This window comes from Pristiophorus japonicus, chromosome 1 (assembly GCF_044704955.1).
Source record: "Pristiophorus japonicus isolate sPriJap1 chromosome 1, sPriJap1.hap1, whole genome shotgun sequence".
NCBI classification, from domain to species: domain Eukaryota; kingdom Metazoa; phylum Chordata; class Chondrichthyes; family Pristiophoridae; genus Pristiophorus; species Pristiophorus japonicus.
The window spans coordinates 95,134,343-95,153,860 of NC_091977.1; the positions used below are offsets into that span (position 1 = coordinate 95,134,343).

Here is a 19,518-nt window from a genome sequence, read left to right on the forward strand (position 1 = left end):
GTGCAACGGCCACCACACATTCAAAAAATCCATGCATAGGCATCTTCCACCCTTGAATATGTAGTTCTGGACCTGGAATATTAGGTCCTTCATTGAAACATCTGTGAACTCATCCCTTTTTGGCGTGGAAGCAAGTCATCCTTGATAGGGTCCGCCTATGATGTGATCTTTTTTATAATATGGAGATCAGAACTGTCCATAGTACTCCAAGTGTGGTGTAGCCAAAGTTCTATACAAGTTTAGCATAACTTCTCTGCTTTTCAGTTCTATCCCTCTCGAAATGAACATCAGTGCTATGTTTGCTTTTTTATGGCCTTATTAACCTGTGTTGCTACTTTTACTGATTTGTGCATCTGTACCCCCAGATCCCTCTGCTCCTGTATACCATTTCGATGCTTATTTTCCAAGGAGTACGTGGCCTCCTTATTTACCACCTCTATATTGAAGTTTGTTTGCCAATTACATGCCCATTCTGCAAGCTTATTAATATCTTCCTGTATTTTTTCGTAGTCCTCCTTTGTATTAACTACACCTCCAAATTTGGTCCTGTCTGCAAATTTTGAAATTGTATGACAATTCCCGAGTCCAAATCGTTTATGTAAATAGTGAACAATAGTGTTCATTGCTGGGCACCGCACCGCAGCTTGGAAAGGACATTCTGTCCTTGGAAGAAGTGAAGTGCAGATTCACCAGACTTTAACCAGAGCTCCAAGGGTTAGATAATGAGGAGAGCTTATATAAACTAGGATTTTATTTCCTCGAATATAGAAGGTTAATGGGTTGATTGAGGTTTTTATGATTTTGAAAGGAATTGGTAGGGTAGATAGGGAGAAACTTTTTCTGCTGGTGGGGGTGGGGGGGTGGGGGCGTGGGGAGGTCTAGGACAAGGGAACATAACCTTAAAATCAGAGCCAGGCCATTCAGGAGAGAAGTTAGGAAACACTTCTTCACCCAAAGTGTGCAACTCTCTCCCACAAAAAGCAGTAGATTTTAGCTCAATTAATAAATTTAAGTCCGAGATTGACAGATTTTTGCTCGACAAGGGCATTAAGGGATATGGAGCCAAGACGGGTGAATGGAGTTAAGATACAGATCAGCATGATGCATGATACAGATCAGCATTGGATGGTGGAACAGGCTCGAGGGGTTGAATGACCTACTCCTGTTCCTATGTTCCTACACTGTTCATGTTTTTGGGCCTCACAAAAAAAGGCTAAATAGTACAACACAGTCTCAATTTGTTACATTATTCATTATAAATTGCAGCATTGATTTCAATAGCACTGTGACAACCCAGTAATCTATGATACATTTGATTTCAGGACAACACTGTAGTTGGGGCAGGGGCCCGTAACAAAAGCAACATTATTAAGAAAACTTACTTTGTATGGCTTCAGACCATAGGAAAATGCTTCCCACATCATCACACCAAAGCTCCAGACATCACTTTTGTTGGAAAACTTGTAGAAGTTAATGGATTCTGGTGCATACCACTTTATTGGCCATTTGCCTGTACTTCTGGCCTAAAATAAATTTAAAAGAAAAAAAAACTATTGATTTTGTAACATTCAGCATCCTTACAAAAAATAGGATGTAGTGTCATAATATTCATTATTTGTGCATGCTGCATTTCAGCACTAACATTTATCCCGAGTTCTAGTTATTTTGAACAGGATGTAATTAAAGCTGCTGTTTAACCTGAGAAATGAAGATGATGGCAGTGAATGCTGAGACTGGGCCGATTTGGAATAAAATTATCATTAACCCATATGAGGCATGTTAGTGACCAGATGAATTCTTAATCCAATGTGACTTCATCAGAAACTCAAGAGAGCACTCGCCTTATGCACTACACTAAAATGAGTAATTTTATTTTCTATATTGGCTTTTCTTGTGGCCTCTCTCAATCTCGTGTCCATTAGTGCCCATTTTTACACTCTGAAGAGATTTGAGCTTGAAATCAATGAAATGAGGAATCATCAATGATACTTAGGAATGGCTGAAATTATAAAAGGACTTGCTTACAACTTACTTTGTAATAATTCTCCTCGGAGTTTATGGCCTTTGACAGGCCAAAGTCGCTGATTTTAGCATAATGCTGAGTTACGAGGAGAACATTCCTTGCAGCCAAATCCCTGTGAACATAGTTTTTCTCTTCCAAGTACTTCATGCCCATGGACACTTGATGTACTAATTCAACTACATTGTTTATGCTAACATCTCTGAAAATGTAAGACATTTTTATTAAAATATTGTTTGAGGAGAAGCAAAAGCAAAATAGCTTCATTATCAATGAATTACATATATTACAAAGAATTGCAGCATGCAGATCCTAATGGCAGATTTTTCCTACTCATACTCCTCAGATTTTGTATTTTTATATCTAGTTTCTTGATGTATTACTTTGCTTTTGTGCAGGACAATAAGGACTGGGATGATAGGTGAGCAGAGTTTTGGATATGGTGATGTTTTATGAAAAATATGAGGCTGGAGAGCAGAGCTTTGGAATAGTCGAGTAGGGAGGTGACAAAGGCAGGGATGAGGCAAAGGCAGGGACCGAGGTGAACGATGTTACAAAAGCGGAGTGGGCACAGTATATGGGGTCAGGCGCTCAGCTCTGAGTTGAATAGGATGCCGAGACTACAAAGTATTTTTTAGCCTGAGACAATAACCAGGCCAGGCGATGGAATCGGTGGCTAGGGAACAGAGTTTGTAGCGGGGTCCAAAGATTATGGCTTACGTCTTCCCAATGTTTAATTGGAGGAATCTGCGGCTCAACCAAGACTGCATATTGGACAAAACAGTGCCAAATATCACAGTAAAAGGATAATTGTTAATCATGTGACTCGCTACTCCCAATCAAGGCACACATAAGGATGCAGGTTCCAAATTGTGGCAGGTGCAGGTTTGCCTATGGAAACTGCCATTTGCTTTGAACACAAATGAGGAGAGTTGGGAGAGAGTCTGAACTTGTTTTTAAAAACGCAGGGTCTGAGCCCACAATGTAGTCTTGCAACAGTTAATCAAAGTGTTGGTAAGCGGGACCTGCATTAATGAATGTAAAAACAAAAACAAAAACGTGTATTTATATAGTACCTTTAACGTAGTAAAACGTATGAAGATGCTTCACAGGAGCATTATAAAACAAAATTTGATACCAAGCCACATAAGGAGATATTAGGGCAAAGAGGTCGGTTTTAAGGAACGTCTTAAAGGAGGAAAGAGACGTGGAGAGGCGGAGGGGTTTAGGGAGGGAATTCCAGAGCTTAAGGCCATGGTACCTGAAGGCACAGCCACCAATGGTGGAGCGACTGAAATCTGGGATGCTCAAGAGGCCAGAATTAGAGGAGTGTAGACAACTGAGGGTTGTGGGACAGGAGAAGATTACAGAGATAGGGAGGAGAGAGACCGTGGAAGGATTTGAAAACAAGGATGCAAATTTTTAAATCGATGCATTGCTTAACTGGGAACCAATGTAGGTCAGCGAGTACAGGGATCTTGGTGCGAGTTAGGACACGGGCAGCAGAGTTTTGTATGACCTCAAGTTTACAGAGGGTAGAAAGTGGGAAGCCGGCCAGGAGTGCATTGGAATAGTTAAGTCTAGAGGTAACAAAGACACGGATGAGGGTTTCAGCAGCAGATGAGCTGAGTTAGGAATGGAGTCGGGTGATGTTACGGAGGTGGAAATGGGCGGTCTTCGTGATGGCGAGGATATGTGGTTGGAAGCTCAACTCGCAGTCAAACAGCCTTAGACAGTTGCCAGGAAGAGGGATGGAGTTGGTGGTTTGGGAACGGAGTTGGTGGTGGGGACCAAAGACAAACCAGTTACTGTGATCTGTTCTTGTATGTTCTTCTGCTTGGCACTTTAAACAGCTGAGCAGTGCATTAGGAGGAAACTGCAGAGAGGACTTGTGAAAATGCCTGATTTTTCAAACATATCAGTTTAGCATAGTGCTTGATGCTATTTCTAATTCAGACAGTAGTCTGCTGGGTCAGTAATTGTCCAGTTTACTGTTACCTGGTTATTAAATAGCAACATTCCTATAAGGAACACATACAATGGAGTTTGGAACTTATTTTATTCAGATTCAGAAGCAAAGTAATCCAAATTAACAATATAAAAATAACTACAGTTTAGGTTTGTAATATAAAATCACAACAGAAAATGCTGGAAATACTCAGCAGGTTAGGCAGCATCTGTGGAGAGAGAAACAGAGTTAGCGTTTCAGTTCAATGACCTTTCATCAGAACTCATCAGTGCCTGACCTGCTGAGTATTTCCAGCATTTTCTGTTTTTATTTCAGATTTCCAGCATCCACAGTATTTTGCTTGTTATTAGGTTCATAATATGTTACAGATACCCAGGCATACAGATCAACTGACCTAATTATACTTGAATATGTGATTGAAACCTTTCATACTGACAAACCTACAGGCAACTATTTGAGTGATTTGTTATAAACTGCAACATCAAAACATGCAAAGAAAAATTGGACTCACTTGTGAGCCGATAGAAATTTGTTCATCTGGCCTTGCTCTGCGAGTTCCATCACCAGCATCAAACACTCCCGCTCACAGATGCCAATCATGCGGACAATGTAAGGATTATCAAGCTGATGCATGAATTGCGCCTCCTTCATCAGCTCATCTTTTACTGCAGGATCATTACTCTTCAACACTTTTACTGCTACACTAATATCTTTCCTGTTAAAAAAAAATCCAACAACAATGAATCTGAGCGTTGATCCATTCTTAAAAAAAGGGCACATCAAAAAAGTATCAAGTGATAACTTCGGTTTTTTCCTCCCAATGCAAGATGCAAATTTGAAACCTTGATCTTTGGACCAAGTGTTTGTGTAAAGATTTATCAGTATCTTCCTGGTTAAAATTCTAGGTAAATTGATTATCAATGTCTTTATTGTTGATTATGTTGTTTTGACAAGTTATTATATGAACACATCCCCCGCCAGCATCCCTGTTTAAAATGGTTCTGTGTTTTTTAATTATTATTGGACAATAACCTGCTCGCGTTCGAGTTTACAATGATGTGCCGTCAGATTATAATAGGGGTACATGATCTGTTTATGATGGCATGCTGTCAGGTTATTGTAGAGCTGGCCCACGGCAGGATCTGGTTCTGTAATGTTTAGGGTTCCTCATTTTCAGCCATTATTTTTTTCTAAAACAAATCCAGGTGAAAATAAGTTAACATTTATAATCTGATTTTATTTTATTTAAAATATATTATAATTATTACGTGTGTGATCCAGGTGCTTTGCTGCCAATGTTCTTCCCTTTTCTGGAAATACTCAGCAGGTCAGGCATCAACTGTGGAGAGAGAAACGGAGTTAACTCTGTTTCTCTCTCCACAGATGCTGCCTGACCTGCTGAGTATTTCCAGCATTTTCTGTTTTTCTTTCAGATTTCCAGCATCTGCAGTAATTTTGCTTTTGTTCTTCCCTTTTCTTCCTGATCACCTGAAGATACTGACCCCGCCTGGGGTACGTCCAAGTTTGGAGCCAAGTCCACCAGGAGTGCATATTGGGAAATTGTGCACCTGCAATCCATGATTTTCCGGTGTGGTCTGTGATACTTTTTCTCATCTGCCCACTAGTATACCATCAAAAGCTAAGTTATTTTAAGGTAGGTTAGCCTTATATCCTATTCTTAATCACTATCTACTGACACCTCCTGGAAAATACTCATATACAAAGGTCGGCTGAGACAAGATTGAGCCCACTGGTGATGCTTTCCATAGCTAAATAGCCTGCTGATCCTTACCGTCAAAAGTTGATGTTTCAAGATTGACCACTTGAATGAGATACTAAAGTGCTGCTGGTACACAGAAAATCATGGGCTGTGGCTGCACAAATTTCGAATATACATTCCCAGCTGACACAATTCTAAACTGAGAGCACTAAAACAGTAAATTATCCCTACTGCCCCTACGTGCAGCCGAGGGAGATGTGCAGAGCCAAATGACGTTGAACACAAAAACAGTGAGAATTTATGGGATATGTTTTGGGAAGTGCACAATTTTTGGGGGTGCAATTAAGTTAATTCTATCAGTATAAGCTGAAAACAAATATATTTATTAATGATCAAGGCCAACAGTTTGCGATGCTCACAGTAAAATGAATGAAATTGTTTACATGCAATCCCCAAAACAACCGTAAAATCCTGGAAAACAATGACAATGGATTTTGCCCTATTGATCATCATAAACCAGTGCCCTTAATAATGACATATAATCAGGTTAGCTGACATAGTTAACGGTTTGCTCTCCTTGGGTACTGTCCCCCTCTCCCTCAAATCTGCTGTCATCACCCCCTCCTCAAAAAAACAACCCGATCCCTCCATCCTTGCAAACTACCGTCCCATCTCCAACCTCCCTTTCCTCTCCAAAGCCCTTGAATGTGCTATCACCTCCCAAATCCATGCCCATCTTTGCCACAATTCCACGTTTGAATCCCTCCAATCAAGTTTCCACACCTGCCACAGTACCGAAACAGCTCTCATCACTGTCACAAATGACATCCTTTGTGATTGTGACAAAGGCAAACTATCCCTCCTCGTCCTCTTGACTTGTCTTCAGCCTTTGACACAGTTGACCACTCTATCCAGTTATAAAAGGGGTCAGAGGGTCTAGTAAGAAGGAGGAACTGAGGGAAATTCTTATTAGTCGGGAAATTGTGTTGGGGAAATTGATGGGATTGAAGGCCGATAAATCCCCAGGGCCTGATGGACTGCATCCCAAAGTACTTAAGGAGGTGGCCTTGGAAATAGTGGATGCATTGACAGTCATTTTCCAACATTCCATAGACTCTGGATCAGTTCCTATCGAGTGGAGGGTAGCCAATGTAATTCCACTTTTTAAAAAAGGAGGGAGAGAGAAAACAGGGAATTATAGACCGGTCAGCCTGACATCAATAGTGGGTAAAATGATGGAATCAATTATTAAGGATGTCATAGCAGCGCATTTGGAAAGAGGTGACATGATAGGTCCAAGTCAGCATGGATTTGTGAAAGGGAAATCATGCTTGACAATTCTTCTGGAATTTTTTGAGGATGTTTCCAGTCAAGTGGACAAGAGAGAACCAGTTGATGTGGTATATTTGGACTTTCAGAAGGCTTTCGACAAGGTCCCACACAAGAGATTAATGTGCAAAGTTAAAGCACATGGGATTGGGGGTAGTGTGCTGACGTGGATTGAGAACTGGTTGTCAGACAGGAAGCAAAGAGTAGGAGTAAATGGGGACTTTTCAGAATGGCAGGCAGTGACTAGTGGGGTACCGCAAGGTTCTGTGCTGGGGCCCCAGCTGTTTACATTGTACATTAATGATTTGGACGAGGGGATTAAATGTAGTATCTCCAAATTTGCGGATGACACTAAGTTGGGTGGCAGTGTGAGCTGCGAGGAGGATGCTATGAGGCTGCAGAGTGACTTGGATAGGTTAGGTGAGTGGGCAAATGCATGGCAGATGAAGTATAATGTGGATAAATGTGAGGTTATCCACTTTGGTAGTAAAAACAGAGAGTCAGACTATTTTCTGAATGGTGGCAGATTAGGAAAAGGGGAGGTGCAACGAGACCTGGGTGTCATGGTACATCAGTCATTGAAGGTTGGCATGCAGGTACAGCAGGTGGTTAAGAAAGCAAATGGCATGTTGGCCTTCATAGCGAGGGGATTTGAGTACAGGGGCAGGGAGGTATTGCTACAGTTGTACAGGGCCTTGGTGAGGCCACATCTGGAGTATTGTCTACAGTTTTGGTCTCTTAACTTGAGGAAGGACATTCTTGCTATTGAGGGAGTGCAGCGAAAGTTCACCAGACTGATTCCCGGGATGGCAGGATTGACATATCAAGAAAGACTGGATCAACTGGGCTTGTATTCACTGGAGTTCAGAAGAATGAGAGGGGATCTCATAGAAACATTTAAAATTCTGACGGGTTTAGACAGGTTAGATGCAGGAAGGATGTTCCCAATGTTGGGAAAGTCCAGAACCAGGGGTCACAGTCTAAGGATAAGGGGTCAGCCATTTAGGACTGAGATGAGGAGAAACTTCTTCACCCAGAGAGTGGTGAACCTGTGGAATTCTCTACCACAGAAAGTTGTTGAGGCCAATTCACTAAATATATTCAAAAAGGAGTAAGATATAGTCCTTACTACTAGGGGGATCAAGGGGTATGGCGAGAAAGCAGGAATGGGGTACTGAAGTTGCATGTTCAGCCATGAACTCATTGAATGGCGGTGCAGGCTCGAAGGGCCGAATGGCCTACTCCTGCACCTATTTTCTATGTTTCTATCCTTCTCCAAAGCTGCTCCACTGTTGTCCAGCTGGGTGGGACTGCACGTGCCTGGTTCCTTTCTTATCTATCTAATTGTAGTCAGAGAATCACCTTTAACGGCTTCTCTTCCCATCCCCGCATCGTTACCTCTGGTGTCCCCCAAGGATCTATCTTTGGCCCCCTCCTATTTCTCATCTACATGTTGCCCTTTGGCGACATCATCCAGAAACACAGTGCCAATTTCCACATGTATGCTGATGACACTCAGCTGTACTTCACTACCACTTCTCTCAACCCCCTCCACGGTCTCTAAATTGTTAGACTGCTTGTCCGACGAGCAGAAACTTTCTCCAACTGAATAGTGAGAAGACTGAAGCCATTGTTTTCGGTCCCCGCCACAAACTCCGTTCCCTAGAAATTGGCTCCGTCCCTCTCTCCAACTCCTGTCTGAGGCTGAACCAGACTGTTCGCAACCTTGGTGTCATTTTTGACCCTGAAATTAGCTTTCGACCACATATCTGCAGCATAACTAAGACTGCCTATTTCCACCTCCATAACATCACCCATCTCGGCCCTTGCCTCAGCTCATCCGCTGCTGAAGCCCTCATCCATCCTTTGTTATCTCTAGACTTTACTATTCCATCGCACTCCTGGCTGGTCTCCCACATTATACCCTACGTAAACTAGAGGTGATCCAAAACTCGGCTTCCTGTGTCCTAACTCACACCAAGTCCCACTCACCCATCACCCCTGTGCTTGCTGACCTACATTGGCTTCCAGTTAAGCAAAGCCTCGATTTCAAAATTCTCATTCTTATTTTCAAATCCTCCATGACCTCGCCCCTCCCTATCTCTGTAATCTCCTCCAGCCCCACAACCACCTCCGCCCGCCCCCCCCCGCCACTGAGATGTCTGTACTCTTCTAATTCTGCCCTCCTGAGCATCCCTGGTTATAATCGCTCAGCCATTGGTGGCCGTGCCTTCTGTTGTCTCGATCCCAAGTTCTGGAACTCCCTGCCTAAACCTCTCCACTCGTGGCTCGGTGCCAAATTTTTATCTCATAATACTTCTGTGAAGCGCCTTGGTACGTTTCACTATGTTAAAGGCGCTACATAAATACAAGTTGTTGTTGTTGTTAATATAATGCTTCTATTTTCCTCACCCCATAACTTGGCCAGAAGAGATAGAATTGAAGCAATGCTGAATTTTCCTTCACAATTATGAAAATATAATATAAAATAGTTCATTACCTATTGTAATAAATTGTTGGATTAAACTCTAGTTATTGCTTATTCGCTTTATTGGTTAGTTTAATTTAGAGAGGAGGCATCTGACAGACCTTTGAGGATGAAGTTGGTCTAGTGATGGTCCTTGAACTATCTAAAACATAACCATTAAGGAGCTGGAGATACTGTTTATATTGTCTTCTTTGCATTTTGTGTCATGTCAGTTTGTTCCATCTAATACACTTACTTCCTCATTTTGTAGACTCCCTTCTTTACTGTACCAAAGTTACCAGACCCAAGTTCTTTTTCTTCCAATGTGAGGCAATCATTTTTCAAGTAGAGAGTCTTATCCTGCAGCTCATCAGGGTCGGCATATGGACTTTCATAGACGTTGGTATCCATGGGCATGGCATCTCTTTGAGTATCTGCAGTATGGCAGAGAAGTGTTCAGTGATGACCTTAATTATGTTAACCCAGTCCCTTTATACTTCAGTTATTGGTTTGGCACTAACAGCATCTTTACAGTATGGTAATTTGGCAGCACCAAGTTATACTGATCATGCCTTTGCGTATGCACGTGCCATGCTTTACTTACTGTTTTTTTTGACAACAAGTGGAATTTCTAACATTAGAAAAGGGCTAACTAGATAGTTGGCTGTGAGAGATAATTTCTGCAGGGGTTCTCCAAGTTGTCTGCCGTGACTTCAGTAGAGAAACCGGGCCTCCGTGGGTCTTCTGCTGAAGCTGTGACAGACAATCGAGGGAACTGCATGGAAATTCAGCCATGTTTAATGTTAGATATTTAATGCTGGCTCGAGCTTTACATCTGCTTGAACCACAATTTTTGAGGGTAAAACAGAAACCTTACTAGCTGATAACTGTACCTTCTTCTCCCTTACTTAATTTTAAACTATTTAGCTGGTGAGCATAAAATGATGGCATGGAGTGCAGGGTGTCATTTATGCTCATAATTATCCATTCAGCAAATGCTTAATATCAGGCAGCCCAGTTAGTAGAGGCACAGACTAGAGAAGAGGCCCTCCCCATGGTTGCGTGGGGGGTGGGGGGTGGGGGGGGGGCGGGGGGTGGGGGGGGGGCGGGGGGCAGGGGTGCAGGGGGAAGAAAAAACAATGGGTGTTTCACTCAAACTAATGAGTGGTACTGACAGAGCATGTCTCCAATTCCCCTTCTGTTCATGTGCTACAGAGAGACAAAGAAAGGAGAGAGCTTTACATTTAAATTAGAATGATTTTGTAAATCAAAAAAGTACATTATATGTTCCCTGTGTTGCCAAGAATGGTGATATAATCCATGCAATAGAACACTGGAATCAAGTCGATATCATGTAGCAGACACAGTAATCTGACACCTGAGTCCAGCAGGATACAAGATTCTAGGACACGACTATGATTGACCAGCCAACCCGGCTCATTCATAGGATCTGTATAGGGCCCAAGTTTCGGGTGGAGGTGCTCCAATTTTTTTTGAGCAACTAATTTAGTTTGGAGTATCTTAGAAATTGCAATTCTTGGCACTTAGTTTGCTCCAGTTCTAGTGAGTTAGTTTAGGTTCGTTTTAGTTCAGGTATTTTTTTTCAAAAGGGGGTGTGTCCAGCCACTTAGGCCTGTTTAGCAAGTTTCGGCAGTGAAAATTTACTCCAAACTAACTTAGAATGGAGCAAGTGTCCACTTTTGTAAGTTCTGAAAAACCTTACCTAGAGTTAAGTTCAGTGCAGGCACAGCCAGAGATGGGGGGTGGGAAGCATTAAACACAAAGGACTAAAGCATTAAACACATCACTTAAAATGGCCTAAAAGCTCTTGCGATGATATTTTGCCTTTTATCTGCTGAATGAGGACAGTTGTTTCTTTTTTTTATAAATAAGCAAGTGTCGGCTCCTGGCTGAGGCAGACACATCAACACTTAATTATGGCTAATTTGATCCTTTGGAAATCATCATACCCCATTAGTCCAATCTATTACTTGAATGACTTACCTCGGACTAGATTATCTCTCATTTGTTTGGCATTGTGCCTCTGTCAGGGACTGACTGTTGGAGTAACGTGTTGTAACCCACCCTAACCCACCACTGTCTCCCACACCCCCAACAGCACTCTTCCCCCATCACCCACCTCCCAACCCTTCGCTCCGTGTGTCCCTCCTCACTCCTACACTCCCAACACCACTCTTTCCCCCCCGCCCCCCCCACCGCCCCCAACCCAACCCCTCGCAGCCAGCAGCAGATCTGTGCATCTCAGATACTGTAGGGCAATCAGTCGCTGGCTTCCTCGGCTCACGAACACCCATCCCACTGCAGCAGGAGAGATCTCCGAGCCACGACATGCCACACCAGCACGCCCCTCGGTCATGGCTAGGTGCGGGAGGCAGGCATGACATTTTGGGTGAGACATGTCTAACATTTGCAGGTGTTCCTAAATGTTGTGTGTTGATATGATAATGGACCATGATTCAGTTTTAATGTTAAATAATAAACTTTATTGAAATGTTTGCAATGTACTTTACTTTAGCGCAATAATAAAAAGCATTCTTGTCATGATTCAGTTTCAGTGTATAATATATTTCATTGAAATCTTTACAATGTACTTTACTTTAGTGCAATAAAATCATTCTTGTATCAAATTTGATATGACTCTTTCTGATCACTTAAAAACTCCAAATACTTATAAAGTTTTAAATTTAGAAAACTTAGCAAACAATTTCAATTTGTGAACAAGATCACTGAAAAACCTTAAGATAACTTTTAACGCTGTCAATTTAAACAACTTATTAAATGTGAGAACATTTACACTTTAAGATCACTTAAAAACTCTAAGATCACTCATATACTTGTAAAGTTACAAAACTTAGTACACAATTTCAATTTGAAAACAGTTACAACAGTGGCACAACAACACCAGCAGCAAAGAAAGGCTGCACCCAGCTCTCATCCACATCTCAGTGCATGTGCACTGCCTTATGGGGGTGGATGGGGTGGAGAGGGGTGGGGTAGAAGAGAGCGGGTTGGGGGGAGAGAGAGCGGGGGGGCCAGCTTGGGTCTCTACAGAGGCTGATACTCGGATTGCAGTGGGATTGGCATTTGATTGGCCGGGAGGTGTGCGCTTATTACAGCAGCTAACTGCCTGATGGCCTCTGCCAGCACTTGCGCTGCTCCAGAGATTCCCACACTCAGTTCACGTGACATAACTGCTATTTGTCCAGACAGTGCTGTTAACTCATCACCAACCCCTCTGATGGTGCCCTCGAGTGAACGGGTAAGGTCACTGCCCTCCACACCCAATGCAATAATGTCAAGTGCATTTGTTGAACACTGCATCTCAGGAGAGTATACTCGGGTTCTCCTTCCTCTTGCCCCGGCTCTGCCTCGCGGCACCCCTCCAGTGCGAGGCGAGGGTGGGAGGGTGGGGCCCTGGGTGTTCCACACTGCATTCCACCACCACCACTGGGATCCTCTACCTCTGACAGTGGGGCCCTGGATGTTACAAGCTGCATTCCACCACCACCAACACTGAGACCCTCTAACCTCGGAAGATGTGAAACCATGGAACGTCTTACCAGAACTTACATCACTAAGCGCGGATGGGTACATGAGGAGACGATGGCATGCCGCATCAGAACTTAACACCACGCAAGAATGCGGGGTGGATGAAAGAGTGGAATGTTGGACAAGAACTCATGGTATTGTCTGGGAGAGTGAGGCCCTGCACTATGGACTGATCCATATTACGATCAACATTCTCCCCTGAACACATATCCATGCCCCCCTCCTCCCCCCCACCGCCTTGGTCTTGATTGCACACATCTGAATCTTCTTCTGAATCTTCTGGATTGGCATCATGTTCTGCAAAATATAACCGAACAGTCAAATGGTTAGCAGCACAGGCGTGGGCAGGATGGGTGACATGAGTAGTCTCGCACATAGCAGGCTAGGCAGCAGGTTGATTTGAAGGGTCTCGATGCATTTTCAGGACTTACCCTCTCCCAAGAGTGTGGGCCCAGCTTGTGCATCACTGATTGCCCTTCTCTAGGCATGACTCATCAGGGCAGCGACCCTCTGTTCCAAGGATGTCAGTGGGTGCAGATTTGGCGGGCCTCCTCCTGTTCGTGTTCTTTCCCTTTTGTTGTGAGCCAATTTCTTCTGCAAAGATAAAAATATAACTTTTTAGAGAGGGTGTCTTTCTGCTGGGTGGGACATATACAGTTGGTCACATTTACAATTGCAATTCCATTGAGAAAAGGAAGACATTACTTACACTAACGACTTGACCAAGGTCCTGTCATTTCTTTTTACACTGGGTCCCAGATCTCCTGGTATTCACTCCGCAGTCTTCGGCAGCAATTAGGTCCCAGCGTTTCTTGATTTCTTTGGGTGCCACTTTTGTGCGGCCTCTGTTGCTGGTGTCCAGCTCCTGCCATCTCCCCTCAATGACATTAACTAGTGTCTTCACTTCATGCAAGAAGTTCTTCATTCTTGCTGCATGTTCTTGCATTGCTGTACTGGATTTGCACTCAGGTGATTTTTAAAAACACAGTCCTTTCCTTGCATGCACGTGTGCAGCACTCCTTTGCACTCCAAGAATCACTTAAAGACTTTTCACTCCTTCCCTTCCTACACCCAAAAATCACACAGCTCGCTTCAATAGAGTGCCATGTTCTCCCTTTAAATGACCTTGCATGCACCTATGCAGCACCTTTGAAACACTCCTTTGCACTCCAAGAATCAGTTAAATACTTTAAATTCCTTTTCCTACCTACAACCAAAAGTTCCAGCTCGCTTTAAATGAGTGCCTGCCATGTACTCCCTTTAAATGGCTGATTGCCAAGGTTGAAGACCCATTGCACATGCGCGCATGCTGTAATGCGCGTGCGCAAGGATGCCAACAGAGAAAAAGATGCAGGACCCTAACCTCACCTCCCCTACTGGTTGCAAAATGACTTGATCTGCCCCCTCAGACTCCGCTGTGCCACGCCACGTTCCAGGACGACCCAAGAATTCCCAGGTAGGATTTGGGCGCACTTTTTATCCCAAACAGCTTACTTAAGTCACGGAGGTGCGCCGAAAAGAGCAGCATTCGAAACTTGGGCCCTATGTTCTCTGGGTTGAGGTTAGTGAGCCATGGTCCCTACAGGAGAAAATATGTTCTCCATATCAGGCAAATATTCTCTTGTATGGATTTCTCAGTACTGCAGTTTGGTGACTCTTAAGCAGAGTGATGGGTTTCCACATATGTTTGACCAAAAAATAATAGGATTTATACAAACAGTTTTCTGCTTCTGATTAGATAAAAGAGCCATTGATAGGTCACCCAGTACATAGTTACAAGAACAAATATTGGATTACTTGTCCCTTCTGATTCGATATATGCACTGCTGCAGCCTGGGACATCTTTTCTGAATACCTTTGATGATAGGCACTGTCGGACCAGCCAAGGAGATAAAAATAGTTTAGCCACATTCATATCTTTTGCAATTGTAACATTTGTATTTTTGTTTCACAGTGAAGATTTCAATCATTTACTTTTTACTGTAGCAAATTCAATAGTTGTAACTGTTAATAATGGCTCACCTGAGTCTGCTCCTCCATGCGGTCTATTGGGCCTGGACATGTATGGATTAAGAGTTACAGCACTAACAGAGCGATCGGCCATAGATGACTTCTAAACAAATATAAATCAACATTAATAAGGAGGGCATATTTTAATTTCTTTATTTGTTTGGGAGAGCTTTATTTTTGTATACTGTTAAAACAGAGGAAAGAAAAATGTTAATTCTCAAAAGACCATTCCACTCTAAGGATGTAAATAAAGCATGTACCACAATTCTTGTCAGTGCCTGATATGCCAGCTCAGTGTAGCGAAGTGGATGAAAGCAGTGAAGAGGAATAACTAGAGGTGTAGGAGCCATTGATAGGTCATCCAGCACATAGTTAAAAGATCAAAGTTAAAAGAACAAATATTAGATTACTTGTCTCTGTGAGAAGAGTTTGAGTATAATATAGTTTATTTCTATTTTGATCTACTGGTCTGATATGTAAAATCAGAAAATCAGGTTCAAAATAATATAAATAGAGAAGTCTTGACAGTCTAGTGAGCACCAAGGTTGCACCTGAATTCATTGGTGGACTACTGAAGGTTGGTGGGGATATAGAATCATAGAATGGTTACAGAACGGAAGGCAGCCATTCGGCCCGGCGAGATCGCGCCGACTCTCAGTCGCACTCCCCTGCCCTTTCCCTGTAGCCCGGCAATTTCTTTCCTTCAGATACTTATCCAACTCCCTTTTGAAAGGTAAAATTGAGTCTGGCTCCACCGCCCTCTCAGGCAGTACATTCCAGATCTTAACCACTTGCTGCTGAAAAAAGTTTTTTCTCACATCACCTTTGGTTCTTTTGACAATCACCTTAAATCTGTGACCTCTGGTTCTCAACCCTTCTGCCAATGGAAATAGTTTCTCCCTATCTACTCTGTACAGACCTCTCATGATTTTGAACACCTCTATCAAATCTCCTCACAATCTTCACTGCTCCATAGAAGCACTCTTCATCCTAATAAAGAATTCTACCATGTTATGGTCATTCTTCCCCAAGGGGTCTCGCACAACAAGATTGCTAATTAGTCCTTTCTCATTACACATCACCCAGTCTAGGGTGGCCAGCTCCCTGGTTGGTTCCTCAACATATTGGTCTAGAAAACCATCCCTAATACACTCCAGAAAATCCTCCTCCACCGCATTGCTACCAGTTTGGTTAGCCCAATCAATATGTGGATTAAAGTCACCCATGATAACTGCTGTACCTTTATTGCACGCATCCCTAATTTCTTGTTTGATGCTGTCCCCAACCTTACTACTACTGTTTGGTGGTCTGTACACAACTCCCACTAGCGTTTTCTGCCCCTTGGTAGTCTGCAGCTCCACTCATATCGATTGCACATCATCCAGGCTAATGTCCCTCCTTACTATTGCATTAATTTCCTCTTTAACCAGCAATGCCACCCCGCCTCCTTTTCCTTTCTGTCTATCCTCCCTGAATGATCAATACCCCTGGATGTTGAGTTCCCAGCCTTGGTCACCCTGGAGCCATGTCTCCGTGATGCCAATTACATCATACCTGTTAACTGCTCCCTGTGCAGTTAATTCGTCCACCTTATTCCGAATACTCCTCGCATTGAGGCACAGAGCCTTCAGGCTTGTCTTTCTAACACACTGTGCCCCTTTAGAATTTTGCTGTAATGTGGCCTCTTTTTGCTTTTTGCCTTAGGTTTCTCTGCCCTCCACTTTTACTTTTCTTCTTTCTATCTTTTGCTTCTGCCCCCATTCTACTTCCCTCTGTCTCCCTGCATAGGTTCCCATCCCCCTGCCATATTAGTTTAACTCCTCCCCAACAGCACTAGCAAACACTCCCCCTAGGACATTGGTTCTGGTCCTGCCCAGGTGCAGACCGTCCGGTTTGTACTGGTCCCACCTCCCCCAGAACCAGTTCCAATGTCCCAGGAATTTGAATCCCTCCCTGCTGCACCACTCCTCAAGCCATGTATTCATCTGAGCTAGCTTGCGATTCCTACTCTGCCAAGCACGTGGCACTGGTAGCAATCCTGAGATTACTACTTTTGAGGTCTTCCTTTTTAAGTTAGCTCCTAGCTCCCTCAATTCGTCTTGTAGGACCTCATCCCTTTTTTTTTACCTATATCGTTGGTACCTATAAGCACCACGACAACTGGCTGTTCACCCTCCCCTTTCAGAATGCCCTGCACCCGCTCCGAGACATCCTTGACCCTTGTACCAGGGAGGCAACATGCCATCCTGGAGTCTCGGTTGCGGCCGCAAAAACGTCTCTCTATTCCCCTTACAATTGAATCCCCTATCACTATAGCTCTCCCACTCTTTTTCCTGTCCTCCTGTGCAGCAGAGCCACCCACGGTGCCATGAACTTGGCTGCTGCTGCCCTCCCTTGGTGAGTCATCCCCCCCAACAGTACCCAAAATGGTGTATCTGTTTTGCAGGGGGATGACCGCAGGGGACCCCTTCCTTGCACTGCTATTCTTGTTGGTCATCCATTCCCTATCTGGCTGCGTACCCTTTTTCTGCGGTAAGACCAACTCATTAAACGTGAACAACTCCAGCTTCTCCAGTCTATCAACGTAACAGAAGTCCCTCATTCCTGGAATCATTCTTGTAAATCTTTTCTGCACCCTCCTTGCTGAGTTTCGATGCCCAGAATTGGACACAATACTCCAGTTGAGGCCGAACCAGTGTTTTACACAGGTTCATCATAATTTCCACACTTTTGTACTCTATACTTCTATTTATGAAGCCCAGGGTCCCGTAAGCCTTTTTAACTGCTTTCTCAACCTGCCCTGCCACCTCCAATGATTTATGCACACATACCTCCAGGTCTCTCTGTTCATGCACACCCTTTAGGATTGTACCATTTAGTTTATATTTCTTCTCTTCTTTCTTTCTACCAAAATGCATCACTTCACAATTTTCTGCATTAAATTTCATTTGCCACATGTCCACCCATTTCACCAGCAGTCTACGTCTTCCTGAAGTCTATCATTATCCTCCTCACTATTCACTATACTTACAAGTTTTGTGTCATCTGCAAATTTTGAAATTGTGCTTTATACACCCATGTCCAAGTCATTAATATATATAAAAAAAAAGCAGTGATTCTAGAACTGACCCCTGGGGAACACCACGGTATACCTTCCTCCAGTTCGAAAAACAACCGTTCAACATTACTCTCTGCTTCCTGTCACTTAGACAATTCCATATCCAGGCTGCCGCTGTCCCTTTTATTCGATGGGATTCAATTTTGCTGGCTCATCTATTATGTGGCACTCTGTCGAATGCCTTTTAGAAATCCATGTACACTACATCAACCACATTACCTTCATCAACCCTCTCTGTTACCTCATCAAAAAACTCGATCAAGTTGGTTAAACACGATTTGCCTTTAACAAATCTGTGTTGGCTTTCCTTAATTAATTCACCCCTATCCAAGTGACTGTTAATTTTGTCCCTGATTACTGTTTCTAAAAGCTTCCCCACTACCGAGGTTAAACTGACTGGCCTGTAGTTGCTGGCTTTATCCTTACACTCTTTTTTCAACAATGGTGTAACATTTGCAATTCTCCAGTCCTCTGACACCATCCCCGTATCTATGGAGGATTGGACTATTATGGTCAGTACCTCTGCAATTTCTGCCCTCAATTCCCTCAGCATCCTAGGACGCATCCCATCTGCTCCTGGTGATTTAGCTACTTTATATACAGCCAGCCTTTCTAATACCTCTTCTTTATCAATGTTTATCCTAGCAAGTGCCTCCACTACCCCCTGCTTCACTATGTCTATGGCAGCATCCACTTCCTTGGTGAAGACAGATGCAAAGTATTCATTTACCCTCTGCCTCCATGCATAGGTCTCCTTTTTGGTCCCTAATTGACCCCATCCCTCCTTATACTACCTGTTTACTATTTATATGCCTATTGAAGACTTTTGGATTACCTTTTAAGTTGGATGTCATTCTATTCTCATACCCTCTGTTTGCCCTCTTATTTTCTTTTTCACTTCTTCTCTGACCTATAGCTTGATTTGCAGATGTATTCTCAACCTGACATCTGTCATACGCACTCTTTTTCTGCTTCATCATATTCTCTATTTGTTTTGTCATCCAGGGAGCTCTGACTTTCGTTGCCCTAACTTACCCCCTCGTGGGAATGCACCTCGAATGTAGCCAAACTATTTCCACAACAGTTTTGCCTGCCAATCTTTGATTCCAGTTTACCCGGGCCAGATCCATTCTCATCCCACTGAAATTGGCCTTCCCCCAGTTAAACATTTTTATTCTAGATTGCTCCCTATTCTTTTCCATATATAATCTAAACCTTATGATACTATGATCACTGTTCCCTAAATGTTCACCTACTGACACTTCTCCACTTGACTACCTCATTCCCCAGCACCAGATCCAGCAATGCCTCCTCC

The 19,518-nt window shown here is 43.3% G+C and overlaps 1 protein-coding gene across 2 annotated transcripts in view; it reads right to left on the bottom strand.

The window, feature by feature from the left end:
- syk (spleen tyrosine kinase) overlaps positions 1-19,518 on the bottom strand; it is a 230,052-nt gene that overhangs the window by 13,236 nt on the left and 197,298 nt on the right. For both annotated transcript variants that reach the window (XM_070881772.1, XM_070881762.1), the window contains 5 exons: positions 15,098-15,188; positions 9,762-9,939; positions 4,501-4,704; positions 2,033-2,222; positions 1,383-1,523 (listed from right to left, as the gene is read on the bottom strand). In XM_070881772.1, coding sequence (XP_070737873.1) covers positions 1,383-1,523; positions 2,033-2,222; positions 4,501-4,704; positions 9,762-9,939; positions 15,098-15,188 — 804 coding nt within the window. The remainder of the gene's footprint in view (positions 1-1,382; positions 1,524-2,032; positions 2,223-4,500; positions 4,705-9,761; positions 9,940-15,097; positions 15,189-19,518) is intronic.